At 45.7% G+C, this 17,176-nt stretch overlaps 1 protein-coding gene across 4 annotated transcripts in view; it reads left to right on the top strand.

Moving 5' to 3' along the window:
* Positions 1-17,176, top strand: part of KIF5C (kinesin family member 5C) — a 159,910-nt gene that overhangs the window by 117,609 nt on the left and 25,125 nt on the right. For all 4 annotated transcript variants that reach the window (XM_019972986.2, XM_070768201.1, XM_070768206.1 and 1 more), the window contains exons 16-21: positions 2,893-3,081; positions 6,449-6,566; positions 9,124-9,200; positions 10,504-10,613; positions 12,578-12,679; positions 13,193-13,253. In XM_019972986.2, coding sequence (XP_019828545.1) covers positions 2,893-3,081; positions 6,449-6,566; positions 9,124-9,200; positions 10,504-10,613; positions 12,578-12,679; positions 13,193-13,253 — 657 coding nt within the window. The remainder of the gene's footprint in view (positions 1-2,892; positions 3,082-6,448; positions 6,567-9,123; positions 9,201-10,503; positions 10,614-12,577; positions 12,680-13,192; positions 13,254-17,176) is intronic.

Raw genomic sequence — 17,176 nt, 5'->3', positions numbered from 1 at the left:
TCAACTTCTTCAGCACAGCCTGGGGTCTGCTGGGGCTAGGGTGTGAGTTCCAGTCCCCACAGAATGGTGGCTGGGGCCCTCACCTCCAAGAGGGCTTGCTTCTTCATTCCCCTCCTGCTCCTCAGCCTCTTGGAAGCAACTTTATCATGCCTTGGCTCTGTGCTGCACTTGTAAATAAAACTGACATTTCTAGACGCTTTTTCTAATAAGGATTTTTTAATTCCCATTATGACTTTGTAGGGCTTCATTGATGGCTCAAGCAGTAAAGAGTCTCCCTGCAATGCAGGAGACACAGGAGACGGGGGTTCGATCCCTGAATTGGGAAGATCCTCTGGAGAAGGAAATTGCAACCCACTCCTGTATTCTTGCCTGAAGAATCCCATGGACAGAGGAACCAGGCAGGCTGTGGTCCATGAGGTCACTAAAAGAGTTGGACACAATTGAGTGACTAAATAGCAACCACAAACGACTTTTTAGGTCTTAGAATGTGAACAGTCACTTCACTTGCCTTTTACTTGGCCCAGAAACGGCACCTTGGGTGACTGCAGTATGCTCCAGACACGTGGGTGAGGGTGAGTCCTATACAGGCAAGATGGAAGGGGAGGCAGTCTCTTCTGCTGAATTAGCCATCCACACTGGGCCTCATGGTCTAGTACATACGTTTCAGTCACTGTCAGACTCAGAGGAGAGTTATTAAATAATCCTACAGCAGCAAACTCTGATTCTTCTTTTTAAAATAACAGTATACTGGAATTACTAAAAACTCTGAACTTATATGACTACATATATGAGCTCGTAAGTGGTAAGAAACCTTGCAGTTAATATTTGCTTGGAGTGCTCTTTTGTTTTGTTTTTTTCCATCAGCCGTAGATTCAAAATCTCCTTTTTGACCTCCTAGAATAAGTATGGCTTCAGAAGTTATGGTTCTGGTTTGAGGGAAGAAATACCCAGTTCTCACTTTGGAGAATGCCCATTTTTGTAATTTTTTTTTTTTCTACTCATCTCCAATTCAGATGTCACCTGGGCATAGAACACAACGTGCCCTCAGCTGAAGAACGTCTTAGAGGAGGAGGTGTTTGCTCCCTTCCCACGACACCCTAACTCGGTTCAGCAATGTTCTCACCTCCAGGAGCTGGTATAGGTTGTGAATTCCACACAAAAGAGCTGGATGTCCTCTTACCCTTATACAGAAAGACAATACACAGGGCACACTTGGTCAGGCTAAAGAATGAGTTTCTCATCTCTGTACCATGTTGGACCAATCACCAAGGCATGAGGATAAAACTGAACTTAAAGATTGTGGGCTTTTCTCATCTGTTACCTCCATGATACTGGATTATGAAAGGAGTGTAATGAGTGGTATTGGTAGGCAAATCACTGGCAGTCAGAAATGTAACTGATTATTGAGAACCTCCATTAAAGTAAGGGGCTTCCCTGGTTGCTTAGCTGGTAAAGAATCCGCCTGCAATGCGGGAGACCTGGATTTGATCTCTGGGTTTGGAAGATCCCCTGGAGAAGGGAATGGCTACCCACTCCAGTATTCTGGCCTGGAGAGTTCCATGGACTGTATTGTCTGTGGGGTTGCAGAGGGTCAGACGTGACTGAGTGACTTTCACTTTGGCTTCTGTTCAAGTAAGATGGAGTCAGATGTTGATACTTGTGGATTTTCTTGCTGTGAACCTGGACTCTGCATTGTGTTGGTAGACCCTGATACATTTAGCAACATTGTTGGGGAATTTTTAGGGGAAGGTTGACACCAGATTACAGGCATTCAGCCCTGTCCAGTGTACTTTTTACCTGCTGCCAATTTTCAGGGTTGATAGACCACTCCGTGTTCCTAGCTCTTAAATGTTTACTGAAAAAAATAGTCATACGATGAGTTAATGACAGCAATAATGACAAAAGTGGGCAGATGGAGTGTATTATGAAACATCAAAAAAAGAGTTGGAATCACTGTCTTAGAATAACTGAAGCCTCTGTTTGTGGGATGGGTACTGGAGAGGGCTCTTGTATTCTCCTGAGGTGCTAGGATGCCCTCTGGTGGTTAAACAAAATATTCGCAGTTACTTTGCTCCTCAAGGCTATCTCTGCATCTCAGCAAATGGGTTTCTATCCCAAGTATCTTGCTACATTATTTGTATCCTGTAGAGCTCTGAAAATTAGACAACAAATATGAGATGGGGCAAGAATTCTGGTTGTCAGAATCTTTTCTTCTAAAGGTGAATTTAAACTGTTATTCTCAGGTGATCTTAACTAAGCGAGATTCCTGTGTGCTTGGATGGGGCAGGCATGCAGGGGCAAGGAAACATTGGTGATAATGAGAAGTCATGCAGGAAGACTTTCATCCAGAGGTGTTTCTGGTGATAGCATGTTCCTGTTCATTAGATTCTTTAATTGAGAACTATATAGAGAATCCTCTGTACTTCAACCTTTGCTTATAGAAACATGTTCAAGCTCTTAGACTGCTGTTTCTCTGGATAACAGACTGTAGAGAACATAACTGAAGTTTTGAATGATTTCTTTTGGGACTCAGGATCACCTTTAGGAACACTGGGTTTTGCTGCCCTTCCAGAAATGTAAGGAACACCTCTTCAAAGTTATCTCTTTTTACAATTTCAATATCTTTTTCTACTGATACCATCTCTTTCATTCTAGAAAATCAATTGTAATGAAAAGCCTGGTTAATTGAAGATTATACTAATTGAAGTTTTATCCAAGGTTTCAGAGAATGTGGGATTGAACCTATATTTCAACTTCTGGTTCTCAGCTTGTGGTCCTGTTATTAGGGATTCTTAACCCAGAAATCCACAGACATCCCCATGGACAGGTTTCAGGGCCCTGTGAACCTCTGCTAATCGTAGGCGTCATTGAGTGGTTCCCTCCTGTGCTCAGTTGGCAGATGTGAACGGAGTCATTGAAGAGGAATTCACCATGGCCCGACTGTACATCAGCAAGATGAAGTCGGAGGTCAAATCTCTGGTGAACCGCAGCAAACAGCTTGAGAGCGCCCAGATGGACTCCAACAGGAAGATGAATGCCAGCGAGCGGGAGCTGGCAGCCTGCCAGCTGCTCATCTCCCAGGTAGGCCACCCCTTTGTTCACCATGTCACACCCTTGTGCTCTGGAAATCTGTTTCCTCCACGCTCTTACTGAGGCTGATGGTACCTAATAGGGACAACTGATGAACGTATCCATGGCCTCCCAGGCAGTAACCGGCCAGGCTTATTCTTAAGGCTAGGTTTAGTCGTACAAATTACATGAATTACCTTTAGTCTTTTTTTTTTAATGGATGTGTCTACATATCTTTATCTAGCTATTTATAAATAAGGTAGGTAGGTAGGTAGGATAGATAGTGATGTATAATGAGTGGAAAAGATTCAGTCCAGTTCAGTGGTCAGTCATACCCGACTCTTTGCCACCCCATCGATTGCTGCATGCCAGGCTTCCCTGGAAAAGTGGAAAAGATTGGGTGGCATCTAAAACACCTCTCTGCTAAGGCAGCACTCTTCGATCTTTTAGTCTCTACCACAGATCCGGTTTAATATGGGACAGCAGAAACTGCCGCCACTACCAGTATAGCAGTAGCAGGAAGCATTTTACTGAGTGCTTACAGTGCCCTATATACTGTTAAGCGCTTTACCTGCATTCTCTCACTTGATCTTTAGAAGAATTCTGATAGGCAGGTGTTATGACTGTCCTTGCTTTTTAGATAAGGAGAATGAGACTTGAAAGATTAAATATACTGTCCAGACTCATATAGCCAGTGAAAGGCAGAGCTGGAACTCAAACCTTTGTGTGGGAACTCAAAGCCTGGAAGGGATTTTCAAGCCCCAGTGATAAGGTACTCTTCTGTCCGTTAGGAAGCATTTTCAGTTTAGCATGGTGGTTTCAGAAAACTGCAGCCTTGTTTCTGGTCTGCCCCTGCACCTGAGGCTGGTATTTGGGGCTGAGGCCTCTGTGAGTGGTCCAGTCTGTGCTGCACACTGCCTCAGTCCAGGCATTAACATAGCTAAAGTCATTTGGGGAGAGCAGATACCAGCGTGTAACGGCACATCTGACAGTGCTGAGGAGCAGATGAAAGCATACTTCATCCTGTATGCTTTTAAACATAGGAATGTGTCATCATACAACCATCTCCAGCCTCGTCTCCTACTGTAATCATTTAAGAGATGCAAATTAAAGCATCAAATTTCCATTTTATAAATAACATAGTAAGCAAAGAAGCGTTGAAGAGATTAGTCAATGCTAGTGTGTAATAGTGAAATTTATATACATTGTTGAGAAAAGTATAATTTGGTCAGTCCCTTTGGAAAGCACCTTGGGAATCAAAACCCATAAAAACGTAAGTATACTTTGGCCAGTAATTTCACTTATAGCATTTTTCATTGGTAATGAAAGTGAAAATTTTTCATTTCATATGGTATTATCATTCCCTGATTTAAAATATTAGCACTTACATGGAAGATGTTGATTGCAGTATTACTTTCATTTTAATAAAATAAAATAGGCAACTATTTATAGAGAGACTAATAACATAAAGTTACATGAAAGGATATTATGCAGCTCTTACCAAAAATGTATGCAACCTAGTCATTTGGAAAGTATAATTATATAAAGTTAAATAAAAATGGAAATGCTGAGTGACAGATCTATGCTATACCTTGCAACTTGATAAAATATGCATTTATATAGATAAGACCAGGAATATAGGGGGAAAGTAGTTGATAGAGTGGTTTATGGGTGAAATTTATACTACTTTTTCTGGATTTGCTGGACTCTTTGACATTTTTATAATTTATGAAAATTGAGAAGAACAATAAACATTAGGGCATAGTACACTTCAGGTCTGATTTCCAGGTCACCTGTTACTCTGAGAGCATGTGCTTCTGAAGCACTCTGTCCCTAACATTTGAAGGCCAATGCAAACGCACAGACAGAGGCCCTGCGGCCCAAAGCCCTCTGTCTTTCCTTCCATCTGGACACATCAGCCTCCACATCCAAGTCAGGCCCCTTCCACACGTTCTATGAGTTGATGGAGCTGTGAAACTGTGTCAGCTGTAACCTATGTAAATGGATGATGGAAGCTGCACTGCTGCTCCTGGGGGTGACCTCAGGGTCATTAGAGTAACAAGTTTCTAGTTTTCCAGACTCACTGTGATCTAGAAGAGGATGTGGGTTCCAAGTGGGCACGCTCCCTTGGCATAGAACTTTGCTCGGTAGACTGGGGTACAGCCAGAGGACTGCCCAGTGGGGTGCTCTGAAGTGTCAGGCCCAGGATTGGGGCCCTAGTTGCCAAGATGTTAAGGTGACACACACTCAGGGTGTGTGAGATTGGACTGAAAAATATTAGGATGGTTTGGGGTTAAAGAATAACCGTGGTTAGACAGTGCTTTCTGCATTAGGAACAAATACAGTTTTCCCTTAGGTGCTATTTTGTACTCTGCCACAATTTACACAAAACCAAAGATTTAGTCATTGTTGCCTGGGGTTCAAAAGTAAGAAAAACCTTGTTTCTTTATTTTCTGACATGATCTAAGGAACCTGACAAAATATTTCCAGCTAAAATGCTGTTATCTCCTTTGTTTATACTCATCCTTGTCACCAAAAGCTATGCTTATAAAATATCTGCTCCAACAAAGTCCCATTTCCCAGAGGTTATTTCATTACATTAGAGCTCCATCTCCAGGGTCCTCCTGCCTAAATATGATCCATGTAGATATGGGGGAGGAGGTGTCTGCATATTTCCATCTGCCTCGAGGTGACTACTGTTCCTGTTTAGTCACAAGCTCTCATTCATTCATTTATTCCTTCGCTCCATTATTATATATTAACTCTATGCTTTCATGGAGCTAACAAGTAGAAAAAAAAATAGATGAATCAAATAGAAGTTAGGTGCTATAAGAAAATGTTGGGGCCCAAGTAAGAAGGATCCAGCCAGGCCCATGTCTGGCAGGGTGTTGGGGAGAGCTTCCTAGGGAGAGGAAAAAGAAACAAAGCCTCTGAAATAGGAATTGCTGTGCTTGAAAGGCAGAAAGTGTAAAGACATAATACTGGAGTTCCAAAGAAGAAATCCAAAGGTGCAGGTTCAAAGAATGAAGCCCGCAGCCTTGACACTTTTCCAGCCCCTTTCTTTCCAGCAGACTCTGTTTTTTACAAAGCAGAAAACCAGCCTGGGGTTTGGTATTTCTATTTAATAGATGGTAAGGAAGGACATGGTAAGGAAAGCCACGCGCAGGGGGATGAGGCAGAGAAGCTCATGGGAAGAAGAAGACTTAGTCTGTGGTCCCAGATCCCAAGCCAAGGGCGGAATTGGCACTTGGCTGTTGGGACTCGAACAGAGGAGTCAAGAACTCCTCTTCTGTTGCGTTTTCCTGTTGGACAGTCCTGGACAAGCCAGGATAATCACTCGCTCGTCATTCATAGCCCCTTTCTGTTTGCTCATTTAAAGCACGAAGCCAAGATCAAATCCCTGACGGACTACATGCAGAACATGGAGCAGAAGAGGAGACAGCTTGAAGAGTCCCAGGACTCGCTCAGTGAAGAGCTGGCCAAGCTCCGAGCCCAAGGTGAGCAATCGACCACTTTGTAGGTGTCCAGCGATTGGCCTGAATCAGACACACTATAGTTGGCTGGACTCTTGATGTTTACTTTTGCTCAATTAAACCATTTGTATGTCTAGTGAAAACAGTGGCCTAATTGGAGTGGGGTAGGGGGTAGAGAACCATCTAGAAGACTGCCCCCATCCTTTACCTGCTTCTCTGCATTTTCCCTCAGTCCACCCTGCTGCCCAAGTCAGAATCCTCTCCCTTCTTCACCTCCTGCCTCCACTCTGTCACCAAGGCCTGTCCATTCAACCTGCCAGATGCTTCTCTGGTTCTGTGCATCTCCAGCTTCATTGTCACTATCCTTAATCCTAATTAAGAATTGTGGCTCCGTTCATTGACCGAGGGGCTAAACCTTAGCCTGTTCAAGGCTGACCACTGTGCTGTATCCCAAGGGAGGATTCCAAAATCAAGTTCTACCTTATTCCAGCCCCAGACCTCCAGCCTATTCAATATTCATATTCATATTCATATCATATTCAATAAATATGAATAAATAGAAGAGATTCGAGAGAAATGACTGGAAATGTAGAAACCAGGATAGGATTAATGATGTATGTGTTGTGGTGAAACGGGAATACAGATCTTATGAGTTGCAAAGAAAGCTGGTAAAATCCCTTTGGGAAGCACTTTGAAAATACATATTAATTATGCTAACACTTTTCATACCTTTTACTCCTCAAATCTCAAATATTTGTTGCAGAATTCTCGAGAATTCATTGTTTATATTAGTGGGAAAAAAGGAAATCACCTAAATGTCCAGCAGTTAAATGAACTATGGTATGTGGTTTAAAAGAATAGGGTTTTTTTTCATCTTGGAGATGAAATACATGAAGACCAAGCAACAGTATTTACAATGCATTAGATTTAACATCATAGTATGTAATTTTATCTTTACTGTGGTTATAACATTTAAAAATCACTGGATACTTATGTTTGAAGGCCTATAAAATTAATATTTGAAGGGAACATGGTTTTAGTAGGGTAACAGGATTGGTGACAATGCTATCCTTTTTTATTTATTGTTGTATTGTCTGTTTGCTCAGTAAATACATTTTGCTTCAAATGGCAATGTAAATTAACAAAAAAGGATAACACACCCACCCCCACTATGACCTTGTAAGGTTTTCTTTATGAGATGAGGGATGTTGGGAATAGAACGCTCTACCCAAAAGTTGACATAGAAAAGCAGCTTTCCCTCTGGTCAATGGCTTCTGCAGTGGTGCCACTGAATGGAAACAAAATCAGAGCAAGAGTAGCTGATGTCCACTAAAAAAGATGCATAACGTGAAAGTTGCCAGTTAAGTTTTATTTGGGGCAAGATGAGGACTGCAGCCCAGGAGATAGCACCTCAGATAGCTCTGAGAAAGTGCTCCAACAAGGTAGTGTGGGAAGGTCAATATATATGATTTTGGTGAAGGGGGAGTTCACATAATCAGGCACTTATCTTACATAAGGTTTTCTGCTGGCCACGAGGAGCTAAGTTTCACCATGAAGGTATTTAGTGCTTTTCTAGATATGAGGAGATGCAAGGATTGGGATCATGAAATCAGTTCCTGAAAATATCTATCTAAAACCCCATTCCACCGGTTTCCTTGGAACACAAAATGCCTCATTTCTCCACCCTGAGCTCCCTTCAGGGCGTGTCGAAGGTCAACAGCTGCAGCAACACAGGGTTCAGTCTCTGCAGAGGCAGATGGCAAATGCCCTTGGCAAGTGCCAGTTTGTAGTTGACACTGAAATAAAGTGAAACAGAATGGAGAGAATACTTAAGGACTTGAATGTCACTGTCGGAAACCCTTTTGAAACCCTCCACCTGAGGCTGCCCATGGTCCACTGGGCTTGGTGAGACCACTGACCAAGAGGAGGGTGGGGCTGATGCCCCCTCCCCAGAGGGGTATCACATAGCACCATGCCCCCAATACACAGCGTGGGCTTCCTGCTTAGTCTGGAGAGAGTTATTTTACGTTTCTATTTTCTTTGCGCTTGTCCCTAGATTATTTTCCTGCTCCAGATTCTTAGAGAATACCCATGGGAGGTAAATTAGCTCTTTCTAAAACTCTAATAGTGGCAGGAATCCAAATACCACTAATATTTGCAGAGAGCATTGTCGGTGACCATGCACGTTTATGCAGGAGCGGCTCACCAGGCCTGGTGGGGAGCAGTCCTCTGAGGGCATGGAGTGGCAGCCCCGTCAGGTACAGCATGACTGCTCCTGGATCACATGTCCCCTCCAATCGCCCTTCTCCCTGGAGGACTTCCACAGTCTCCCTGGAGAGATCAGCCTTGATTTAACAAGCTGGAAGTCCTGAGGTGTGCAGGGTATCTGAGAGTGACATTCATGAAGTCCCCCTTCAGAGGCATGTTCCTTTATTCCATGGTGGTACCTTGGTGAGATAAGCTGATGTTTCACCATATTCCTTTCTGTTGTGTTTTTTTTTTTTTTTTTTTTTAATTTTTACTTTTGGATGGGAATCCTGCCAGTTAAATCTTTTTCATTATCCTTTAAAATTCAAAACAGAAAAAATGCATGAAGTCAGCTTCCAGGATAAGGAAAAGGAGCATCTGACCCGGCTGCAGGATGCTGAGGAAATGAAGGTGTGTATGCAGCCCTTTCCAGGAGCCCCGCACGCCTTGGGACTGGATTTCCTTCATCTGGGAAAATCCAGCTCCTTTCCAAGATGTGTAGGTGAGGTAGGAAGGAGGGGGGCGGGGCTGGGGCTGGGCATCAGAGCTGCTCTCAGAGGGTGGCTGGACTTAGAAGTGAGATGGACATGCAGGTGTCCAGGCCCGCTGAGATGTCTGCAGACAATAATTGCATTGCATCAGTACATTTATCTTCCTGCTCATGAGCAAGAGGGAGAGAGTGCACCTTCCAGTAGCCATGCTGGCCAGCTGTCACAGCCTCTGCAGAAACAGTCACCCCTCTTTTGAATGGAAGGAAGCACCTCCCCTCTATCTTTTAAAGAAATACCCTCAATTTGAATTTTCATCTCAAACACAGGGGTCTTTATTTTGGTCACATTTTAAACAGAAATGGAAATGTGGGAAAGAAGATTGGGAAATAAGGGTTTTAGGTGGATAAAATGAGATAGGAGAAAATGTTGAACTTTTGATTGTGTGTGTGTGTGCATGTATGCACACGCTTATTTGCTCAGTCATGTCCAACTCTTTGTGACCCCATGGACTATAGCCTGCCAGGCTCCTCTGCCCATGGAATTTTCCAGGCAAGGATACTGAAGTGGGTCGCCATTTCCTTCTCCAGGGGATCTTTCCGACCCAGGGATTGATCCCTCGTTTCTTGTGTCCCCTGCATTGGCAGGTGGGTTCTTTACCACTAGAGCCACCTGGAATAGTTTTTGACAAACCGGTTCCAAGCTCCACTGGGTGTGAGTCCCATAGTTGAAGTGATGCCATGCTGTTCAGCCAACAACCCTGCCTCACCTGGCTGGGCCTCTCCTGGGTTCACATCACTTTGGTGGAAAGGTCTGCTTGGAGCATCATCATAAATCCATGCAGTGGACAGGGTCGAGAGATTATTAACATTTTACTGGTGGGGAAGTGCAGCTCAGAGAGGTGCCATGGCCTGAGGTCAACCAGGTAGTAAGAGGTAAGTGACCTCAGGGTGACCTGGTGAGAGAAGCTGTGTGGCTCAGGTGAGCTGTGGAAGGTCAGAGGCAAACCCTTTCCTCATGAAATATGGTCATTTGCCCATGGGAACTACTCAATTTTCTAACAGGTCCTTGGATATTGTTGTCCCTATAAAGCAGGGTAGGTCCTGGGCCCTGGTGTGGGGATCTGACAGCTGAGGGAGGTGGGATAGGAGGTAGTGACCCAGTCTTGGCACAGCGTGGGCTGAGAACCAGCAGCAGCTGACACATTTCCCTGGCCTGGGTTGCAGAAGGCTCTGGAGCAGCAGATGGAGAGTCACCGGGAAGCTCATCAGAAGCAGCTGTCCAGACTCCGGGATGAAATTGAGGAGAAGCAGAAAATCATCGATGAGATTCGGGAGTGAGTTGCCCCAGGGGACTCGCAGGGCATGGAGGCGGGCACAGGCCTTGTGCCAGCCTGGAGGGACATAGCGTCTAGCCCAGGTCTCTGCTTTCCCTGCCCTGTGGGCGCTGGGCTCCGCCCTGGTGTCACAGGAAGCTGGGTTGTGATGCTTCTGAGGTCTGTTCCTCATCTGGAGTCCAACCTCTGGGGGCTCTGGTGGGCAGGTGGCAGGTTGGCCCAGCTGCCCTGCCTGGTGCCCTGCAGAGCAGGACACATTGGTGACTCACATGGACAGACATGTGCCCCTGTAGGTGGGGATGAGTTCCTATGAGAGTGTGAAAAAAACTGATTTGGTCCGACTCGGGGGATCTGCTGGGTTAATAAATGCTCCAGAGGAGACTGTCAGCTCCTGCTGCCTCCTCGACCAACACATACCTGTGTCTGTACAACCTGGAGCCACCAGGTCACACGTGGACTCTTAGGGACCCACGCTGTTGTGTGTCTGCGCTCGAGGACATCATTGCAGCTGGGCTCCAGTGACACCTTCTCAAGGCCATTCTATTGCAGCTGCTGCTGAACACCCCCCTGCTCAGTAACGACCCCTCCCCACTCCTCTCACCTTCCCATATCATCAACACAAGTCCCCAGGCTGAGAGGCACCTTTAGGATCCTCTCCTGAGGATTCTTATCATTTTTGCACAGTGAGTCCCTTTGCAGAACAATGTGTTTACGTGTCTCAAATAAAAGAAGAAAACAAAGAAAACCAGTTATATTGAAATATATTGAAATACAGTTCATTCCATGCCCCCATGTCCTCCGCCCCAGTCTAGACTAAAGGCTCCCTCCTTTCTGTTTTTATATAGATGAAGAAACAAGATTTCTATACAGAATCAAAGCTAAATGATTTCCTTAAGGTCATACTGTTAAACAGGAATCAAACTGGAGTTGGAGTTATTCTCCAGACTACTGATCCAAATCTCTTTGCTTGTATCGCACATTTGCATTTTAAAAGCAAAAGTGTAAATGACGCCATGGGTAGACTCTGTGCAGTCTGCCTAGGAAAGCACTTAGCACTGTCTCTCTCCTTTCGGGCCACCCCATGCTCCCTCTCAGGTTGTGCCTTCGCCTGTAAGCACGGCTTTTATTTGTTATTCTGGTGCTGCTGCTGCTAAGTCACTTCAGTCGTGTCCGACTCTGTGTGAGCCCATAGACGGCAGCCCACCAGGCTCCCCCGTCCCTGGGATTCTCCAGGCAAGAACACTGGAGTGGGTTGCCATGCCCTCCTCCAGGGGATCTCCCCAACCCAGGGATCCAGCCTGCGCCTCTTATATCTCCTGCATTGGCAGGTGGATTCTTTACCACTAGTACTACCTGGCAAGGACTGAGGTACATAAAATGACCCAGTGTTCCCATCCAGGTGGTGAGTTTCTTTTTTGCAGCAGCCCAGACTTACTTTGTGTATCCTCTCTCTGACCACTGCCCCGCTTCCCCCTCCTCCCCCACCCAAAGACCTCACAGAGCAGAATGGTCCCTATGTCAGCCAGGGAGTTGGACTTGGGAGATGTTTTCAGAGCACCAGACCAGAGAGGAAGGGAAGGTCAGAGTAGCCAGATGAGGTTCCAGGAGTGCATGCGTACCATCTGTGGGGCAGAAAAAGAATTCTTACTGGGCTCTCTTTTCCTGTTTTAAAATTTTGGCCCCTTTCCCATTTCATTTTTTTTCCTTTCCAGAGCTCTTGCATAAGCCAGCTATAAATACATTCTTAAAGCCTTATGTTTCATGCCTCTTAGATGTTCCCAGAAATTAGTTTTCACTTGGGCAGGGAGGAAGCTGTGAGGTTGTTCTCTGATCTCTCAAAATCCCCCAGAATTGTCACCTTTATTGCACAGAGCTAATGGGCTTGGAACAGAATTATGTCTTCAGTCGCATGACTCAGACTCTCAGGGTGATGTGGAATGCGTTGCTGTTTCCTCTCATTTCAGTTTGAATCAGAAACTGCAACTAGAACAGGAGAAGCTCAGTTCTGATTATAACAAGCTGAAAATAGAGGACCAAGAGAGAGAAATGAAACTGGAAAAGCTCTTGTGAGTACGCTTTAAATATTTCCTCTATTTTCTCTCATCCCCATGAAATCTCTGCCAGTCCACACTGGTGATTCAGGTACCAAGATATTCAGGTTGCTGCTGCTGCTAAGTCGCTTCAGTCGTGTCCGACTCTGTGCGACCCTATAGACAGCAGCCCACCAGGCTCCCCCGTCCCTGGGATTCTCCAGGCAAGAACACTGGAGTGGGTTGCCATTTCCTCCTCCAATGCATGAAAGTGAAAAGTGAAAGTGAAGTTGCTCAGTCCTGTCCGACTCGTAGCGACCCCATGGACTGCAGCCCACCAGGCTCCTCCATCCATGGGATTTTCCAGGCAAGAGTACTGGAGTGGGGTGCCATTGCCTTCTCCAGATATTCAGGTTAGGTTGGGCCAATTTAAGAACAGACCCTGAGTTGGTGAGTTGGTTTGTTTTGTTGATTTATCTGCAGATGCATGGTGTCTGTGAAAATCTCTGATGCCCCTTTGGTGGTTCATGGTTCCTTTCTGTTTTATAGATTGCTCAATGATAAAAGGGAGCAAGCCAGAGAGGACCTCAAAGGGCTGGAGGAGACAGTGGTATGTTGACGTGTTTCCCAACTCATTTTAGTCTCAAAGACCAGATTAGTTTATGATCTTTTGAATTTGTTTCTTCTAAAATTTTATCTGTGCATGCCTTTCTTGAGTATCATTTTAAACATAAAACTTCCTATGGAAACATGAAAGCTGTAGAATTTATTCCCCAGGTCTTGGCACAGTGACTAACCATCCAGCCATCCTTAGGAGTGTAACCCTGGAGTCCTGATGAGATTTAAACTCAACTCAGTGTCTGCAGTTTTGCTGCCTCTTGTACATTGTGCTTACTTCCATTTAACAATCAGTGGATATTTGTTGAGCACCTGCTAAGGACTGTTTTTTTTAGGTGCTTGGGTTGCATCAATACACAACAGAGAAGAGGGTGTCCCTTGTGAAGCTGTCCTTCACTTGGGGAAGACAGACAGTGAACAATAAGGAGGTAGATCGTTGTCTCCATTAGATGGTTATAGAAGGGGCACAGGATACTGGCTGGGGGAGGCCCCACTGGGAAGTAACATTTGAGCAGGAACTTAAATAGGAAAATGAAGGAGCCGTGGGGATATCTGGAGGAGGAGCCTGTGCCAAGGCCCTGAGGTCAGCCCACGACCCACATTTGGGGAACAGCAGGGAGATCAGTCTGTCTGTGGCCAAGAGGAGAGGTGGTAGGAGGCAGGCACAGAGAGGTCAAGACAGAAGGGGAGCCAGGCCAGATTCGGCCTTGAGACCTGCAGGGTTTGTGGCGGAGGAGTGGCAGGTCCACTTCCCTGTGGAGGAAGAGCTTGCCATGTGAGACCCTGGTTGCTTTGCTCTGTCCTACATCTGAATTCATTGGGTTTGTCTCCTGGTCTGCTTCTGTTTTATTTGCCCTTGGGGGTGGCTGCCTGGTGCCAAGGGCTCTCAAGAGCCCTTCAAAGTGCCATACAGCCTGTGTTAGAAGACAGACATCCCGACATAGTTTCTAAATCTGGTGAAAACACATCCAGTCATTGCACATGACATATTGCTTAGATATAGGCAAGCATACTGGTTCCATCCATACGTCATGTGAGCTATTGCAGGACTGAACCAGAATCCAAGAATTCGGTGACCCCAGACTGGAAGCAGGTGATTGATCAGGGCTGGACCTGAGGCTGTGCTCGGGCCCCTGGGTGAGAGTTGGCTGCTCCTCAAGGGTGGATGGGGGCTCAAAGGGCACAAATTGTTCAGAACAGAAGTAGAATGACTGTTGAGAGAAGTTGGGCCTCTTGAGCCTGGTGAAGACAGTGGACAGAGCGGCTGGAGGGGAAACGGAAATGAAGCCATGAAGTTGCTTTATCTGTGTCTGTTTTCCTGGAGAAGTGATACTCACAATCATAGATAGTTTATAACAATTCAGAAAAATATTGACCATTAAAATGTTCCTATATTCCCACCAGCCGGAGGTCAGTATTTCCGTATCTTCTTTACACTCACGTGCTCTCTCTCACAGTCCGTCACCTAGCACACCTTTCCTGCTCACACCTAGAAACTCACTGTTTACCTCTCTCCCTCTCATGGTCTCACCCACACTTGGGCATAATTGCTTGTTCTCACTCACTCACATGTCTTCACATACACTCACACCCACAGGTCCCCACTATCACATGCTCATGCCTGTATTCATCCACTCACAAGCTTACACACTCAGCACATCCCCATCGCATGCTGACACACACATGCACAGACACCCGTGACCATCCACATACTCTCACTGGCATACTCTCACTTCTGCTCATTCACTCTCACAACCCCCTCACGTCCACTCACAGACCTCCCAGACTCACAAGCTTTCTCTCTTTTATACTTACATGTGAGCATGTTATTTTGCTCTGTTGAATGCATTTCTTTCTTTTTTTCGTTTTTTGGGGGAGGGTGTGTGTGTGTGCTCAGCTTGTGGAATCTTAGTTCCCCAACCAAGAATTGAGCCTGTGCCCCCTGCAATGGAAGCGTGCTGTCCTAACCACTGGACCACCAGAGAATTTGCTTGAATATGTTTTTAATAACACCTTTTCCTCACTAGCCTCCTCAGATACACTGGTTCTCCCTGCCACACCCACATTCCTACCCTTGCATCCATTCCCCACCCCCACCCCCACACCATACACACACTCAGACACTCAGTCCCTCACACGTGGACAGACTCACCAATACAGCCTCCCATGAGCTCTCGCTCTCCATCCATGTACACACACACGCATCACACACCAACATTTCAGTCCCCACACTGGAGCTCCGCAGTCTGTGCCAGTCTAGACACGGGTGTTACTACTTATCCTTCCATCACATCCTCCCCACGCTGTCAGTGTTCCTCAGAGGTGGCTCACTGTCTTTGGCTGACCCTTCCTGATCCTCAGCTCAAGCTGCTCTGCCTCCTGGAGTGTCTGGGAAAGGTCAGGGTGGGACCTGCCACGAGGGACCAAGGTCTGTAAAGCCCACTCCAGGGGCGACATTTGGGAAGGCCAGCCGGCCAGTGGGGACGTCTCTGGGACCCCAGGCAGCCCTCTGGCTTTAGCAGGACACTTTGTGTGGACTCTGGGGCTGGACCCCTCCTCCTTCTGTGTTGGTAAACCTTGTGTCTCCACCGCTCGGGTCCCACCCTCACCGTGACAGGAAGCTGAGCCCTGACTTTTACACAGAGGGCAACACCTGTGCTGGGAGAGACCTGAAGGAAAGCAGTCAGGGTGGAGGAAGAAGTAATGCACGTGATGGAGGACAATTCACGGCCCCAGGAAGCCAAATGGGAGTTGCCTAGGCATACATGTGTGGCTTATCAACCATCTCCAAGGTCTGAACTGCCTGTGTTAAACTGTTTATAGAAGTTACCCAAAACCGAATGAGAATGAGAGAGAGTCACCAAGCTCAGGACTCTGGACTGTGTGGTGTTTGCCCCTGAAGAATCGCCTGGCCCTTTGACAAGGCAGCTAGGTCTTCTCTTCTCATTTCCCTGTGGGGTGGTGGTGTTTTTCATGGCAAGTATTTTCTGTGATTATAGTTCAGTCATTAATCAACTACCTGAAGCAGGAAGGAGAGCTCGCAGAGCAGAGGGCCAGGATTGAGCTCCCTGGGACAGAGGCACAGACAGCGTGGCGGTGTCACTGACAGCGTGGAGCTGTCCCCGCCACACCCCCATCTGCTAGCTGGCGGCTCCACCCCAGACATGCACTGTGCAGGGCGTTCCCAACAGCAGGCCCGCTGGGCCTCCCGCAGAAAGTAACTTGCCTCATCTGAGAAGGCAATTGACTTTAGTTGCTTTTTATTTCAGCACTATTATGGAATTGGACCCAGTAATAAGACCTAAAATTAATATAGAACCTTTATTCCCAGAAGCTTATTGTTTCCATGGGCTTTGGAGCCTGTTTTGTCTTTTTTTCTGTGAGCTTCTGTTAGTTCCATCCCTTGACATTCTGTGTGAGAGTAGGTCAATTTTAACAAATTGAAAAATACAAATGCGAGTGTATTTCTCTCCTCATAGGAAAATATTTTTCACAGAACTGGTTGTAGGTCTTGTGGTGAATACATGGAGACTTAAATGGAAGGAAACATTTAGGTTTTCTGACTCTGTTAACAGAGGGCACCAGGTTTGACTCAGACCTTTGTCTTAGCAATCTAATTCCTAAGTGTTCATTAGTAGAAAATAATCCAGAATTAAGGGGGGAAAAATGCTCCCAAGAAGTTAACTAGAGGAAAATTATAGCAACAACAAAAGGAAACAGTAAAAGCCTAATGAAATAGCTGCCAACTATGATGCATCAATAAAGTAATACTAGCTAATATTTATTGAACACTTACTATGTGCCAGAAACTGTTGTAAGAGTTTTATAAGAATAATCTCATTTAATCTTGATAACAACAACTATGAGGCAACTACTGTTTTTATCCTCATGTTACAGATAAGAAAGCACAGGAAG

The sequence above is a fragment of the Bos indicus genome, chromosome 2 (assembly GCF_029378745.1).
Source record: "Bos indicus isolate NIAB-ARS_2022 breed Sahiwal x Tharparkar chromosome 2, NIAB-ARS_B.indTharparkar_mat_pri_1.0, whole genome shotgun sequence".
Classification (NCBI taxonomy): Eukaryota; Metazoa; Chordata; class Mammalia; order Artiodactyla; family Bovidae; genus Bos; species Bos indicus.
This window is presented reverse-complemented; position numbering and strand designations above follow the sequence as displayed.